This window comes from Mixophyes fleayi, chromosome 2 (genome assembly GCF_038048845.1).
Source record: "Mixophyes fleayi isolate aMixFle1 chromosome 2, aMixFle1.hap1, whole genome shotgun sequence".
In the NCBI taxonomy this organism is placed as follows: Eukaryota; Metazoa; Chordata; class Amphibia; order Anura; family Limnodynastidae; genus Mixophyes; species Mixophyes fleayi.
This window is the reverse complement of record NC_134403.1, coordinates 127,646,714-127,664,213: the sequence shown is the minus strand read 5'-3', so window position 1 is coordinate 127,664,213 and position 17,500 is coordinate 127,646,714. Positions and strand designations below refer to the sequence as shown.

The following is a 17,500-nucleotide window of genomic DNA, read 5'->3' as shown; positions in this document are numbered from 1 at the left end:
TAACAAACATGCAAAATATGACTACATGCTCTGTTTCCACTTAGCATTGATCCCCTGTGTACTTTTCATCATGGGCTGAAATACTGTCAGAGATCGAGGTGTTAGAGTCAAGTGACACATGCCGTATTAAAGTGCTGCATAATTAGGCTGGGAGGAAGAGATGATTAAGGAGGTAGAAGGGGAAGGGAGAATAAGTGGTTGGGTGTTGGGCAATAATGTTCAGTACAAAATGCATATAAAGTGAGAGAATGCAGAAAAGAATATGAAAACTTCAGTTAATTAACCCGTCTGATTGCACAGGTAATCCAGTCATTTTAGACTAGAAAGCCTAACCACATGGCTAAGATCAAGTTTAGCAGTATGACACCTCTGTTTCATTCTTGTGCTGCAGCAGGAGGTGAGCAGTGAGTGTGTGAAAGGTGATGTAGATATATATTCTGCATACAGGGGAAGACACCACTCTAGTGCAGGGGTGTAGCTGTCCTTTCATCCATATTAGGCATAATGATGCTTGTTCTGCAATACAGCTGCAAGGTATAATTCCGTCTTTAAAATCTACAACACTCATAAAATAGTCATGCTGTGCTTTCAGTAATGTCTAATCAACACAATCCAGTCTTATTGAAATTTAGAGCTTTAATTGAGGAAGGAAATTATTTTATTGTACATAGTCCTTGGTGAAATTCATGGATTTGAAACTCGTGTGATTTTATTGTGAGTGACACCTTTTTATTTTATTTAAATATTCCTACATTTCTTTTAGTGTGGCACTTTCTACAGTAGTTTTTTTTTTTTTTATTATTGTATATACATTTTCTTGTAGTTATTTTATATGTTTCTTCCATATTAAAAGACTTGTATAAATCTTTAATGGGTGTTGTGTCTAAGTGGCACATGAACTTGGGCTATATTTCCAAATTGGTTTTGTTTTGTGGGATTGTATTCAAACTTTTTCTCCCCACGGATCCACAGTGATGCAGTATTCATGCATGTGTGTGGATGCATGTGTGTATGTGTATATGTATATGTATGTATATATATATATGTATATGTATATGTATATGTATATATATATATATATATATATATATATATATATATATATATATATATATATATATATATATATATATGTGTGTGTGTATGTATATATGTATATATATATATATATATATATATATATATATATATATATATATATATATATATATATATATATATATATATATATATATATATATATATATATACAATTACAATAGATAGTGCAGCGCGTAACTCTGTGAAGATAAACAAGTTCCAATTCAAATATTGTCCTTTGGAAGAAGTAGGTATCCTATGTTCAGGAGGCTGCCAAAATTCCCACAAAGCCAGATGGTGGACTGGAATAAATCTAAAACAAAATAAGTAGGAGGGGGCGCCACATAGTATAATACTGTATTCAACAATACAGATAGGTGTACCACAAGCCAGAATTTAAGATCACCAAGTGGATATAGGCACTCAGGTGTTAGGAGTGAATCAGTAAGGAAAAAAACACACACACAGGAGGAAATATTTCCAAGACCACCAGCACCATACCAATATGCGTACCAGATAGAAGAACTTTAAAGCTTATCTGTAGGTATAGTTGGTCCCTTCATAGATTAGAATAACTTTGATTCCCCTTCAGGCTGGTGGAGTGTTGTTGCTCAACATTTACAGGATCACAGACAGGCACTTCATATATCCTCAGTAATAACCATGTTTATATGAAGAAAAAAGGTTCTCATAGTGTAATACCATATGATTACATATTTATTGCAGAGTAAAATACAGATGTACACTTACATTAAAGATTAAGATATATGCTTATCTGGGTATCTTTAAGCTGGAACAGGACAGCAGGATCCAATAACTATCACGCTACCTCATTGCCAGAGATACAGGTCACTGAGTCTTTAGGAAGATAATTCTCAGCAAGGTTCAACAAAGAACACGCTACCACGCTGTTAGATATAAACCAGCAGTCTCTTAGGAAGCAATCCTCAACGCGTTTCATCTCATTAAGCAGAGACTTCATCAGGAGGAATCATACTGTGTGACTCTCCAAGTTACGAATATAAATAGTATGTGCCGCGCCATCTTGCGCATGCGCACAAGTGGCGTCATCTGGCGTTACACGTGAGGACGTCTATCAGACGTCAGATGTCAATTGGTTTTTTCTCAACCAACTTTATTCAAACCTTATTTTAAAACATAAAACGAGCCTTAGATGTTAAAACAGCAGTTCAGCTATCAGAGAGTGCTTGCGTATATACACTAAATCCAATCAATCTGTTCAATAGGATAATTCTAATCAAAGTACAAACATATAGTGTATATACATAAAGATATTAATTTAAAAAAACCTGAGCCAAGATATCACCAGTATTACATTTTTACATATATATATATATATATATATATATATATATATATATATATAAAATACAATTATCATATTAAATAAAACTATTAATAGAAATATTGTGTATATTACAACATAATGAACCCAGAGCTCTAATATAAAACATGTAATTAACATATAAAATATAGAATATAAAAAACATTACATTATAAAACCCAAATATATAACAATATAGACAATATAGCAATAAAAAACCCAACAATAAGATTTTATATTAAATATATTAAGAAGGTGTAATGACAGACCTATTAGCATAAACACTCAAGGTAAACCGAAATATGAGGTTATAAGAATACCTAACTATAAGAAAGGGGCTATTTCGTAATTGTCGTTAAACCCTTGTGGCACAAGTGTACCCAGTGTGTAAATCCAGAACATTTCTCTCTGGGAGAGAAGTTTTTGAAGGTCGCCACCTCTATCGCCCAGTTCAACATGTTCTATGGCCATAAATTTTAAATGTTGAGGATCCGAATAGTGGGCCTCTTTAAAATGTTTTGAGACTGAGTGGCTGATTACTTGTTTTTTTATGTTTCTCACATGTTCTTGAATTCGGATTTTTAACTGTCTTTTGGTTTTACCGACATATTTATACCCACAGGGGCACTCTAAAAGATAAATGACTGATGTAGTTAAGCAATTCATTAGCTTTTTAACTATAAAATTCCTACTATTGTTAAAGTTAGAAAACTTTTTATTCATAGGGGCTGTATATTTACAGATGTTGCACTGATTACATCTTACGCTCCCTTTAGTGTCCAAAAAAGTAGAAGGATTCTTAATGGGGTTAATGCATTTTAAATGGCTTGGAGCCAATATATCTTTTAGGTTGAGATTTTTCTTAAAGATGATTTTTGGTGATTCAGGAAGGATATCATGTAGAATAGGGTCTTTTTTTAAAATATTCCAATGCTTAGATAGAACTGATTTAATTTTGTTCTCTCCACTGCAAAAGGTAGTAACAAATGAAACCTCTTCTTTTTTGCTATCAATTTTGCTTTTGTTATTATTTTTGTTTGAATATGATATCAATTCTTGTCTATTAGGATGTTCTGTTTTTTCAATCGCATTATTTAGTAGTTCTTGGGGATAACCTCTCTTATAAAATCTTTCTGAGTAGATATTAAGCTGTTCCTTACAATGGGTAGCATCGCTACAGTTCCTCTTTATACGATAAAATTGGGAGTACGGGATATTGGTTTTCCATTTTTTAGCGTGGGAACTATCAAAATGCAAGTAGCTGTTGGTGTCAACAGGTTTAATAAAATTCTTAGTAATAACTTTTTCGCCCTGTGCTATAAGGATGAGGTCTAAGTATTCTACACTTATAGGATCACACTTCATTGTGAATTTCAAATTATAGTTGTTTTCCCCAATATATTGCATAAAGTCATTCAGAGATTCAATGTCTCCTTGCCAAACTATTATAATATCGTCAATATATCTTTTAAATAAGACAATGTTATCCGAAAAAGCATTGGAACTGTAAATATATTGATCTTCCCATACGCCCATAAACAAATTTGCAAAACCCGGCGCAAAATTTGTGCCCATTGCGGTTCCGCACAATTGTAGATAAGACTCATCAAGAAATTTTAAAATAATTATGAGTTAAAATAAAATCGATCATATATATATATATATATATATATATATATATATATACATATATATATATATATATATATATATATATATATATACATATATATATATATATATATATATATATATATATATATATATATATATATATATATATATACATATATATATATATATATATATATATATATATATATACATATATATATATATATATATATATATATATATATACATATATATATATATATATATATATATATATATATATATATATATATATATACATATATATATATATATATATACGCATATATATATATATATATATATATATATATATATATATACGCATATATATATATATATATATATATATATATATACGCATATATATATATATATATATATATATATATATATATATACGCATATATATATATATATATATATATATATATATATATATATACGCATATATATATATATATATATATATATATATATATATATATATATATATATATATATATATATATATACGCATATATATATATATATATACGCATATATATATATATATATACGCATATATATATATATATATATATACGCATATATATATATATATATATATATACGCATATATATATATATATATATATATATATATATATATATATATATATATATATATATACGCATATATATATATATATATATATATATACGCATATATATATATATATATATATATATATATATATATATATATATATACGTATATATATATATATATATATATATACGCATATATATATATATATATATATATATACGCATATATATATATATATATATATATATATATATATATATATATATATATATATATATATATATATACGCATATATATATATATATATATATATATATATATATATATATATATACACACACATATATAATATATATGTATGTATCGGGATTGAGATGGTTTCCACCCACACTTCCGGAATCGCATTTTGATTGGTTGGATATGAAGACAACTAAGTATATAAGAGTCCATAATGGCTTGTATTCATTACTCCTTGAAAAAGTCTTTGTACAAGACGAAACGCGTCGGTGAGCTGTTTCTTGTCTGTACCCTGTGACCATTGTGGGATGTGTATGGGACGGTGCCGGCTGGTACTCCTTTCATCTGCGCATGTGCTAGAGGACAGATAAGCGTGTTTTTACCTTTTTTATGTACGGGCATTTGTTTTACTGTGTTGCAGAGTCAATTTGCTGCCAAATAAATGATTGCTCTGATTTGATCTTACGTTATTACACTATTGTGGCCATTTTCTTGAGTCTGTAGACTGGATGTGCCATCTGAATAAAGGGCTCGCTGAGAGGATTTCTATCTTATCCGCTACCATCAGAGTGACTGCTAATCTTGGCCCAGATTTACTGAATATTCGGTACGAGCACTATACATCTGTGGAGAGTGTCATATATACTTCTGTATACTTCTGTTTAATATTTGCACTTGGTGTTAATAAGCGCTTTTTAGCTTAAAGACTTTTTTGGTGTCATATATATATATATATGTGTGTGTGTGTGTGTATCTTAAATTAAATTAAATAGCCCACTAATAAAATAGCACCCATTAAATAATTAGCCCCCACCTAAACTCCACCATTAAATTAATAGCCTATCTCCTACCCATGTACTATTAAGGCAACCCCACTCCTTTCCCTCATATCACACATTATATTAAAAAAAAACATTCCCTTATTATAGCAGCCCACACTCCTTTCATTCACCCAGTATAGCAGGCCCCTGTCTCTCACACAGTATAGCAGCCCCCACTCCCCTGTCTCTCACACAGTATAGCAGGCCCCCCCTCCCCTCTCACTCACACAAATAGCAGGCCCCCCCTCCCCTGTCTCTCACACAGTATAGCAGGGCCCCCCTCCCCTGTCTCTCACACAGTATAGCAGGGCCCCCCTCCCCTGTCTCTCACACAGTATAGCAGGGCCCCCCTCCCCTGTCACTCACACAAATAGCAGGCCCCCCCTCCCCTGTCTCTCACAGAAATAGCAGGCCCCCCCCTCCCCTGTCTCTCACAGAAATAGCAGGCCCCCCCTCCCCTGTCTCTCACAGAAATAGCAGGCCCCCCTCCCCTGTCTCTCACACAGTATAGCATGCCCCCCTCCCCTGTCATTTACACAAATAGCAGGCCCCCCCTCCCCTGTCTCTCACACAAATAGCAGCCCCCCCTCCCCTGTCTCTCACACAGTATAGCAGGCCCCCCCTCCCCTGTCTCTCACACAAATAGCAGGCCCCCCTCCCCTGTCTCTCACACAAATAGCAGGGCACCCCCCTCCCCTGTCTCTCACACAGTATAGCAGGGCCCCCCTCCCCTGTCTCTCACACAAATATATATATATATATATATATATATATATATATATATACACACACCCTCCAATACGCACTATATGTACAAAAGTATTTGGCCACACCTGTTAATTATTGAATTATGGTGTTGCAATCAGACCTGTTGCCGGAGGTGTATAAAATCAAGCACCTGGCCATGCAGTCTCCAATTGCAAACATTTATGGGTCATTCTGAAGAGCTCAGTAACTTCAAGTGTAGTACTGTAATAGTATGCCACCTGTTCGTGAAATTTCATCCCTGCTGGATATTTCATTGTCAACTGTAAGTGATATTATTAGAAAGTGGAAGCGTTTAGGAACAGCAGCAAGTCAACCACGAAGTGAAAGACCACGTAAAATCACAGAGCGGCGTCAATGACCGCTAAGGAACATGGTACGTAAAAGTCACCAACGCTCTGCTGATTCCATAGCTGAAGAGTTCCGAACTTCCACTGGCATTAATGTAAGCACAAAAACTGTGCGGAGGGAGCTTAATGGAATGGGTTTCCATGGCTGAGCAGCTGCATGCACGCCTCACATCACCAAGACCAATGCCAAGCTTCGGATGGAGTGGTGTAAAGCACACTAACACTGGACTGTGGAGCACTGGAAACGTGTTCTGTGAAGTGACAAATCATGATTCTCTGATTGGCAGTCAGATGGGTGAGTCTGGGCTTAGCGGATACCGGGAGAATATTACCTGCCTGACTGTAAATGCAAACTATGAAAATGGTGGAGGAGGGATGAAGGTATTGGGGCTGTTTTTCAGGGTTTGGGCTAGGCCTCTTATCTCCAGTGAAAGTCAATTTCAATACTTTAGCATACCAAGTCATTTTGGACAATGCTATGCTTCCAACTTTGTAGCAACAGTTTTGGAAGGTCCTTTTCTATTCCAACATGACTGTGCCCCAGTGCACAAAGCAAGTACTAGAAATACATGGTTTGATGAGTTAGGTGTGAAAGTTCTTGACTTGCTCACACAGAGCCCTAACCTCAACCCCATCGAACACCTTTGGGTGACCTGAACAGAGATTACTAGCCAGGCTTTCTCATCCAACATCAGTGCCTGACCTCATAAAAGCTCTACAGAATGAATGAGCACAAATTCCCACAGAAACACTGCAACATAATGTGGAAAGCTTTCCAAAAAGAGTGAAAGCTTCTACCTCTGCCAAAGGGGGACCAACCCCATATTAAAGTATATGTATTTGAATATAATAATATTACAATCCCTGTTGGTGTAATGGTCAAGTGTCTGAATGCTTTTGTCCATATAGTCTGTGTGCGTCTATATATATATATATATATATATATATATATATATATTAGTGTGTGTGTGTGTGTGTATGAATATTAAATTGATGGTGCTAATAGCTCACATTCAAAAGCTTTTATAATTATCCAACAGTCCCTTCAAACCAATATTCAGGGATTCTCCTCCGCACCCCCTCATAAATACAGCTGGCAGACCAATTCCATATACCCTGCTGAGAGTCAAGGATAACCTAAAGTTGTGAAGAAAATAGAAAGGCTCTTCTAGTACAATATATTTATAGAAATAATGTACAAATATACATTGTACCAGTGAGAGAAATAATAAAGTCTTATCTGATCAATCTTCCACAACACCACCTTAATGCCGAATTAATTTTTCTAGTATCCCCGAAATATAAAGAACTGACATAGTGTAGCAAATTCAAATATATTTTTTAATAAAACAAGGTAATACATATACAATTGCTTAACAGCCTAACAGCTTATCTGAGTTGGACCTCTCCCTCCATGCCACCATGATCCCGCCTGATGTTGTGCCCAAGGAAGTCTGCCAAGTTATCCAATTCTGTGTTGTTTAGGTTGAGAAGATTTTGAAACATTGGCAGCAGTAGAAGACAGTGTTTTGGGATTTTTAGCTCCACATTCTTAGGCAAAGCGTTGTATGCAATTGGAGACTCGGAAATGTTTATAGGTTTGCCAGACCAGCTGCATGGTCACATTTCCGGCAGACATTCCACATTCTTTACGCTTCTGTGCAAGAGTTTCCATTGCTCTTTGCATTGGTGGTGTCAACAAGATTGGAACTTTCCTCCCTCTATTTCTGTCTGTGTAAAGTGCCTGCAAAGCTTCTTCTGAAGTTCGGAAAGCTCTAGGGTAACTTCTTTTGTGGAGATCCGAAGTATCTTGGAAACTTCCCCTTCACTTCCACTGCATGTGGTCGACCATGTGTATGAGACAACACTTGGTCAGCCCGTGGTGGAGTGTGCACACTTTACCCTCCAAGGCATAAATCACAGACAGACGCACACTATTTGTCTGACAAAAGTTGGAATATGCCAAGTATATTAGCAAGGTCTCCTGTATTGTCTAGAATTAGTCAGTTTAGTGGGGTCCTCTTTTTGTGTCCCCTCTACGACTAAGAATCCACATTGTTTGTATGTAAATAGGTTAAGTATAGGAACACACACACACACACACACACACACACACACAGTATTTGCCTATATGTGCAGTAAATATCTCTGTCCTTTTACATAGCCTCCCCATGGGCTCACCTGTTTGTCAGTTCATTGGAGAACTCAAAGAAAGAGCACCTAGCGAGGCGCATAAATGACAGTAGGAGAGGCAAGACCCTATCCACAGTATAGAGATCGGTGGTGCTTTATGCAGCACTTTTTCCCTGGCACTTTGGTTTTCATTTGGAACATATCCTGTAAAAATGCTTGTATGGGCAGCAAGGAGGCTGGCCTCAGTGCCTTTCAATGCTATTACTAATATGAAATTCATACATTTAGATAGAAGGCACTAACTTTTTCATATCTTTGTTTTTTATATTGAGACTGAATTAACATTCATCCAGTCCTCAACAAGTGCTAAAAATGATTAATCTAGTCTTCTGTGACAAGTAACACATATCAATTTGGTCTCCAGCATTCAGGACTGTGTTACCATCATGTCAAGTAGAATGTCTGCAATGACCTCACTGCTCATCAGTGTGGAAATGGTTGGAAGGACATCTCTATACAATTTGAAGTCCATCATTCTACAGTGAGGAAGATATTTTACAAATGGAGACTGTTGAAGACCATGGCGTAGCATTCCCTGGAAACTCCGCCTAAGGTCAAAACATTTGGTGCTCTGAGAAATGGCAAAGAACACGAAAACTACTTCCAGGGACCTAAAGGCCTCTGTCAACACAACACAATAATTCTGAAGAAGTATGACTTTCATGAGAAGGTAGCCAGAATAAGTCTCTTTGCTCAGGAAAAAAATAAAATAAAGCCAAGAACACGCTGCAGCAATACTTAGGTTTGCAAATTTAAATCTGAACAAAATACAAGGCTTCTGGAATAATGTATTCTGAACAGATCAGACCTAAATGGAGTTGTTTAGTTTTAATAAACTGTATTTAGTGAAAACCAAACACTGTTTTATCACCACAAGAACTACATACCTATTGTCAAGCACACAATGGGGTAAAGGGGATGGGTGATCTGGGTTGGTTTTGCAGCCACAGTACCTGGGCACCTCGTGATAATAGAGTCCACCATGAACTCCTCTTTTATACCTATTCTAGAGGAAAATGTGAGGCCATGTGTCTGAAAACTGAAGATTGGCAACATTTGCATCATGCAAGTTGAAAACAATTGAGATAAAGTTATAGTTGGCTGAGGTAAAAGATGAGGACAGCTGGAGCTGTGGGGGCCCTGGGCATTGGAACCCTGTTGTTGTTCTGTTTAGGGGGTCAGAGTTGTTGGGTTGTTTTTTTTGTTTTGTTTAGTAAACTCAAAATATTTATATGGACAAAAAAGAGAAAAGAAATAGTAATAATTTTTTTTAAATGTATTATTATTATATTATATATCCCATAGATTGTAAGCTTTCGAGCAGGGCCTTCTCACCTCTTTGTCTGTTTTACCAAGTTTGTTTATTAGTTTACTATGTTTGTCCCCAATTGTAAAGCGCTGCGGAATATGTTGGCGTTATATAAATAAATGATAAGATGATGTTATATATATATATATATATATATATATATATATATATATATATATATATATATATATATATATATATATATATATATATATATACATCTATAATATAAATGTCTAGTGGCGTGTGTTAGTCTGTCTGTGTATGTGTGGAAAAAATAAAACCAAGCTGCAGCGCCACCTGCTGGGCGGAGTTATACACTGACCTACTAAATTCTTAGTGTGTGTGGGGAAAAAAATTCAGAAAGGGCTGAAATTTGGTATACTAAGATGTTTTTAATTTGTTAATTTAATTTGTTAATTGTTAAAAGTGTGTATAAAGATTTAAAAAATATATATATATATTTCTTGAAGGAGAAGTGACAGTTGGGAGTGGTTGGTGGCTGAGGCCTGGGGTATGGCCCAAATGCATGACAAGAACCTTTTTAACACCTTAAGTAGCTTGATTTGACTAGAATGCATGAGTATCATGCACGGGTTAACTTGTGTGTGTGTGTATGTATATGTATGTATGTATGTATGTATGTATATATATATATATATATATGTATGTATGTATATGTATGTATGTGTATATATATATATATATATATATATATATATATATATATATATATATATATATATATATATATATATATAATTATTATTTATGTGTGTGTGTATGTGGATAGATTATCTATCTCTATCTCTATCTCTCAGATAGATATAGATAGAGAGAGAGAGAGATATATGTAAAATGAACTTGATTTTTATATGCACTAGATGTTGGGACCAAGTTTATTATGCTAGTATTAAATCACAATTCCAAGTGATTTGTCTATCATTGCTGAGGTGCATGAGGACCTCGGAATCTGGTCTCACCAGTCCACATACAACTATTCCTCTGTACAGTCAAACTTCCACAACGAGGTCAGTAGGATCCATGGAAACTTCAGTGTGTTATTTCCACTTCCACATTGAATGGCACATCATTCATAGTAAATTCTTGTGTTTTACTGTTCTGGTGTCCACAAACGAAATTAAACATCTCATTACTGTGCATCAACAGTCATTTACCATTACCATAAGCAGCTAATTGCCTGCCTTCTACTTGCCCAGGGAGTAAATGTATATGTGGGCACACAGCATATAGAGGAACCTCCTATGGATGTTACAGTAAAGATTTTTTGTGTTTTTTGTTTTTTTGTTTTTTTTTCATATAGAGGCATTCATTTTTGCTTGATAAAAGTGTTGCAAAATTACTTACATCATACCCACAAAGCAATGTATCTGTTTCATGCCCACAGTCCCATTTACTTCAATACCTGATGTATCTGTTCCAAATGTATTCAAGATTTAAGAAACATGATCAAATAAATAAAATTATATGCAATTGTTTTTATTGTAATAATTCCAATTAACCTCAAATTATGGGTCAAATGTTTAATTTTTACATACTATCAGCCATCAGACAGGTTCTATATCTCTGGTTTTAGCATGAAATGTGATTGTGTCTACTAATCTGCTTTTCATACTTGTTAAATCTGTTCTTTTGCTAGCACTTTTCTTGACCCAGAGACTCGAAGAGCAATGGGAGAACAGGCTGTAGCACTTGCCAAAGCTGTGAAGTATTCCTCTGCCGGGACAGTAGAGTTCCTTGTCGATTCTAGGAAAAATTTCTACTTTTTAGAAATGAACACAAGACTACAGGTAAAAATTTGTTTTTATTTATTTTAATGATTTCCCACTCTTGTATGCGATTTTTATTTGTTTAATCTTTCTCTGAACTATTAATCCAAAGTGTGACTAAATACTACAAAAATATTTAAGCCAAATGGTAGCATGGTGGTTAGCATTGCCTCCTCACAGCGCTGAGGTCATGGGTTTGATTCGGACCAATCTGTGGTCTGTGTGCAGTTTGTATGTTGTCCCCGTGTTTGTGTGGGTTTCCGCAGGGTGCTCCAGTGAATGAGGGAATTAAGTAATAGAGAGACACAGAAACACAAACTCATAGATGGGAAAAAAGTGGGGTCTGACTTTCTGTTTAATATACAATCACATCACTTAAGTAGATAGCAAAATGCACAACACTGTTCTTGGACCCTGAAACATGCTCAGACCAGGAGTAAGCATGTATAAGGTCACCAACAAGAAATGATTCAATAAACTGTTGGAATAGAATACTATTAAGGGAGGGCTCTGGCAATTTGCTCCAATTAACTCTTATTTCATTCATGCAATACCCATGTCTAAAAGTCAGTCACAGAGCACACATACAAGTACAGCGAGTAGTTTTACAGACAATTTGTTTCTGTTCTTCATGTTCGTTCTCATGGTGATTAAATTAAAATTAATGATTTGCATTAATATGATTGTCTACTGAAAAAAAAAAAAAGTAAATGTGTACAAACTACATACATCTGCATCAAGCAAAGTTCCACAGATTGGGTAATACTGTCTATTCCCCAACACAAACATATAGGGCATACAAGGTAAGAATACCATTATGTTTCCCAGCTTGTTTCATGCTTTGCTGGCCACTTTGTTAGACATATCATTGTTTCCTTTAATTGATATTAGCACTTAATTGTCACTAGTTACTGCAGTTACTCATGGTTTCAGCTTAATTATCGTTACTTTGGTGTTGAGTCTTAGGAATACTTGCAACCAATAGTAAATAATAACTTAAACTTGTTACAAAAGCATTTCTACTTCTTCACTTGGCAATAGGCGAGACATCTGTCCATAGAGAAGGCATCCTTATGGAGAGTTACTGCAGTAGCAGATATTGAATCGGGTGCTTGCACTGAAGACTTTAATGGTAGACCAAATCAGTAAATGACATTCTCCTCAATGGTTTGTGTTGATAAAGGGGAAACGTACTATATTTCTAAGTTAACAATATTTCCACTTTATTTTTCATTTTTTAATTTTTATTATATTAGTAGAACATATGGGGCTAGTAGTTGAACCAAGCAGAGGCATTTAATGAATGCCATATTGTTGTTTTGTGGAGGCCAAATCAAGTACAATCCATGGACATAGGTCACACATCCCTCTAATTGCAATATTATTATTATTAAAGAACATTTAGCAACCTATTATTTACAGAAAATCATAATTTGTTTAATTCCACAGTTTTGACTGTTTTTATTTTAAGATGAGTAAAGTTTAATTGCAATGTGCCATTAATATACAGCAACTTCGAGCAGCTTTAAGGAGTAGTCCAGTCCTGGTGTTTTAACCTAAATCACCCCCACCCTTATTTGTACAACAGAAGTGGCCCCTTCAGTGTGAGTATCACCATTGACAATCTGCAGTCTTCCAAGGAACATTGAACATTTAAGCAGGACTGAATTTCAGAATCCACAGCACATTATTGGCCAAATAAATGGTCATTTAAGTTTTGTGCTTCCATCCTGTCTACACAGTTAGATTGCACTTGAAAGTTCTCCAGACACTTACTACATCTTGGTGGCTGTATCAGGAGTGTGATGCTACTAGAATGAGGGACAATTTAGTTTACAAAAAAAATGTAAAAAACCCTGCAATTTCAGCCTACATTAATCATTTGCGATGCAAGTTAGATTTGAGATATGAGAGTATAAAACATTAATTTCCAGGTTTCCAAATATCATATTTTGTAACTGAACTCGTCCCACTTTTCCCCATCTCTTATCTAAAAAAAAACCCCCAAAAAACTCCTGCTGCTTTCAGATTTCTAGTGGATACTGGTGGGTTCTGGCATAATCAAGAGTTAAGGAAATAAGATATACATAAGATAACCCTGTGACAGCCCTGTGTGCTAGTAAAGTTAACTATGCTGATGTCTCCTCTAGCAATATGTCTAGTGTCTTTGTGCTGTTACATAGCAATTATTTTTTTTTTACTTCAGAGACCCAGCTACACGATCTACATATAAGATTAGCAGGTCAGTCATATAAGGTTTTATGGCATAGTCCAGGTGCTCTGTCTACATAGAACAATGTGATTATCACAGACAGGGAAGGTACATAAAAATCAGCTTTTATTATTCATATTGGAGGGAACCAGCCATATATGGGACCTATTCTATATTCCTCTGGAAGTTATATTTCATAATAATGTCTCATATGTATCTGTGTGAAAAAATCTCCTCTGTTTATTTCATGTATTATTAGATTACTATGATGTTCCAGAGAAATGATATCTTACCTAGAAGAATGCCTAAATAGAACGGTTGTAAAAAACCAATAAGCATACACAGACCTTCTTTTAGTGACGTCATAATTAAGGTCATTAAAAGTAAAACATTATCCAGAATATTACCTGGGATCCAGCATTACAATTTATTCTGTTGGTCCCGAGTAGAGGATTGCCAGATTGTGACACACCTGCCTACTCATTTCATTGAGACACTGTTGCCCTCACTCTGGGTCCAATTTATGGAGGAAATGCAGAAATAAAATGCAATTCCAAATCCTAATATCTCATTATGATGAGTTATATAATACATAAATGAGGGCAAAATTAAACTGTATTTTAGAGGAAAAAAAGCAGAAGTGTATATCAGGCCAAATTTGCAAAATGTTTAGCAAAGCATCTCACTATATAGACCGTGGAAAGACTAAATCTGTCAACTTATATATGCAGTATGAGTAAAATGCGCACATCCTCATCTGAAATAGATGTTATGTGCCAGTTTATAATTACCCACACTGGCTGCTGCTATTAGTAATTTCTTTTTCTTTTCCACCTAGACTCCTGGTATGCCTCATTTCGTAACATTTTCAGATATACTGTATTTCTTACAATTTGAGTGGAAGTCATGCTTGTTTGAAGGTTTTTTTCAGTCTTTTAATTTTCAATCTCCACCAAGCTAACCTTAAGCATTAAACATGGTCTTCCTACCACCCCTACCATATGCTTATCCTAACTCTGCAAAATCTGCATTGCTAAAGCATTTGTTCAGTGGGTGTGCACCCTACAGAGAGCTAAGATTTCAAACTCTTATATCGCCCTTCTCACGTCTAACAGATGCCATGGGTTTTCTAAGAACTCTCACTTGTGGTAATCTGTTCTTTAGGTTTTCTCAGGGTGTATTCTAGAATTGTATGCTTTATCAGAAGAGATTGTGCGCATAGTTTTCTTTCCCTTCGTGTGTCTTATTTCCATTCTCACTGACACAGTTTATGACTGACAAATCTCATGCATTTTTTAAACTTTAGCCCTCCTTGATTGCATGTATAGCACTCCATTTGTCACTCAAAGTTTTTCTTTTTGTTGCTGTTCCCTTTGCCACTCAAGTTAGAAAGTCATTTGATGTAGCATCTGTTGATAATGTAGCTGTCATGTTTTTCAAACAGCAGTAATGAAGCGTTGCATCACTGTTCGTCATCTTTGTTTTTGCATAGACATGTATACCTTTATCCAAATATGTGCATATTGACTTTAAGTTGAAAATAAACTATTGTGGGAGGGACACCAGGCTAGACCAATTTTAAAGATTTGTTAATAAATTCTTATTCTTTATCATTTTGAACAGCCGACTCCACACCATTGTCCCTCTTCCTCACGCTGTTTTGTCGATCTACTTATTTCTCTACACTATCCTCTTTCTACTGCTATCTATCACAAACCATTATTTATTTATTATAATGTAAATAAGACACCATGCATGCATAAATGTATATAACTCCTTTCCACTTTGGAGAATGGCCAGTGCCATCTAACAATTAGTGTTGGAGGTCTCCATGCACTGGTGAATGGCTGTAACTCTCCACCAATCAGAGATAGTGGACAGGGATAAGCTGTCAAAGAGGAAGTTGTCAAACTTGCTCTCCCGTGTGGTGAGAGGCAGAGTGGAATGTTCGGTGGGCTAAGTAATAAATTTTGAGTTGCCACCAGAGATCTTGGGTCTGCATTTTATCATTAACAGAGATTAGGGTGAGTTTTGTTTTATAAAGCCATTAGAAATCTGGGGTCTGTATACCAAAGCCTCCATAGGTCTGGAGTGGTCTGTATTCTAAAACAAAAACAGACTCTAGTTTTTATACCTAGGAAGTTAGTGAAAAAAACAATTTTTAAATAAACTTTGTATAGAAGACTCTAGACTCCCGAACCCTTGTCCACCATTTTAGTAGATTAAGCCTAAAATCTGAAAACACTGCGATATGAGGAAAACGTTCAACAATCATCTGTGAGCTCTGAAATCCTCCACCACCTGAATTGTGCACTGCCTGCACACACCCTGTTGATCGGTTTCTCAACCTTAATTCTTGCATATGCTGTTTGATTATGACTTGTTGGTTTCACTTATGCTGTTGCTTGTATTCCCACCTTTAAAACACACTTGTTGCTCCACTTACCCAGATTCTCTAAGTAGCGCCCCTGCTGCCCCTTGCACACTATTCATACACAGCTACCTCAGTGCACCTTCCACAGTGGCTAATGTTTTACAATCTCTCTCCCCTCCTGCCCTATGTCACTGTCTTACTGTTTCTTACTCACATTTCCCTTATCTCTACTGTCCTAACTACTTCCCATTCCCTTGCTTATCCTTTTACATCTTTTCTTCCTCTTCACTCTCCTACTACTTCTACAGTCTCTCACTTTACTCACTTGTCCTCAGAGCTGGATTAAGGCTTTGGGGGGCCCGTGGCACTTAAGACAAGGGGGCCCCTAAGATCAAAAATTAAGGCAGTGGTTCCCAAACTTTTGCAGTTTGCGGCACCCTTAGAGTCATCCACACACTCTGTGCCCCTGCATCATCATCAACACACTCTGTGCCCCTCTGCATCACACACTGTGTGCCCCTGCATCGCCTCCACACACTCTGTGCCCCTGCATCGCCTCCACACACTCTGTGCCCCTGCATCGCCTCCACACACTCTGTGCCCCTGCATCGCCTCCACACACTATGCCCTTGCATCGCCTCCACACAATCTGTGCCCCTGCATCACATCCACACACTCTGTGCCCCTGCATCGCCTCCACACACTCTGTGCCCCTGCATCGCCTCCACACACTCTGTGCCCCTGCATCGCCTCCACACACTCTGTGCCCCTGCATCAC

The 17,500-nt window shown here is 35.8% G+C and overlaps 1 protein-coding gene across 1 annotated transcript in view; it reads left to right on the top strand.

Moving 5' to 3' along the window:
- PCCA (propionyl-CoA carboxylase subunit alpha) overlaps nt 1–17,500 on the top strand; it is a 357,370-nt gene that overhangs the window by 112,346 nt on the left and 227,524 nt on the right. Inside the window, exon 12 of the mRNA XM_075199966.1 lies at nt 12,007–12,157. Coding sequence (XP_075056067.1) covers nt 12,007–12,157 — 151 coding nt within the window. The remainder of the gene's footprint in view (nt 1–12,006; nt 12,158–17,500) is intronic.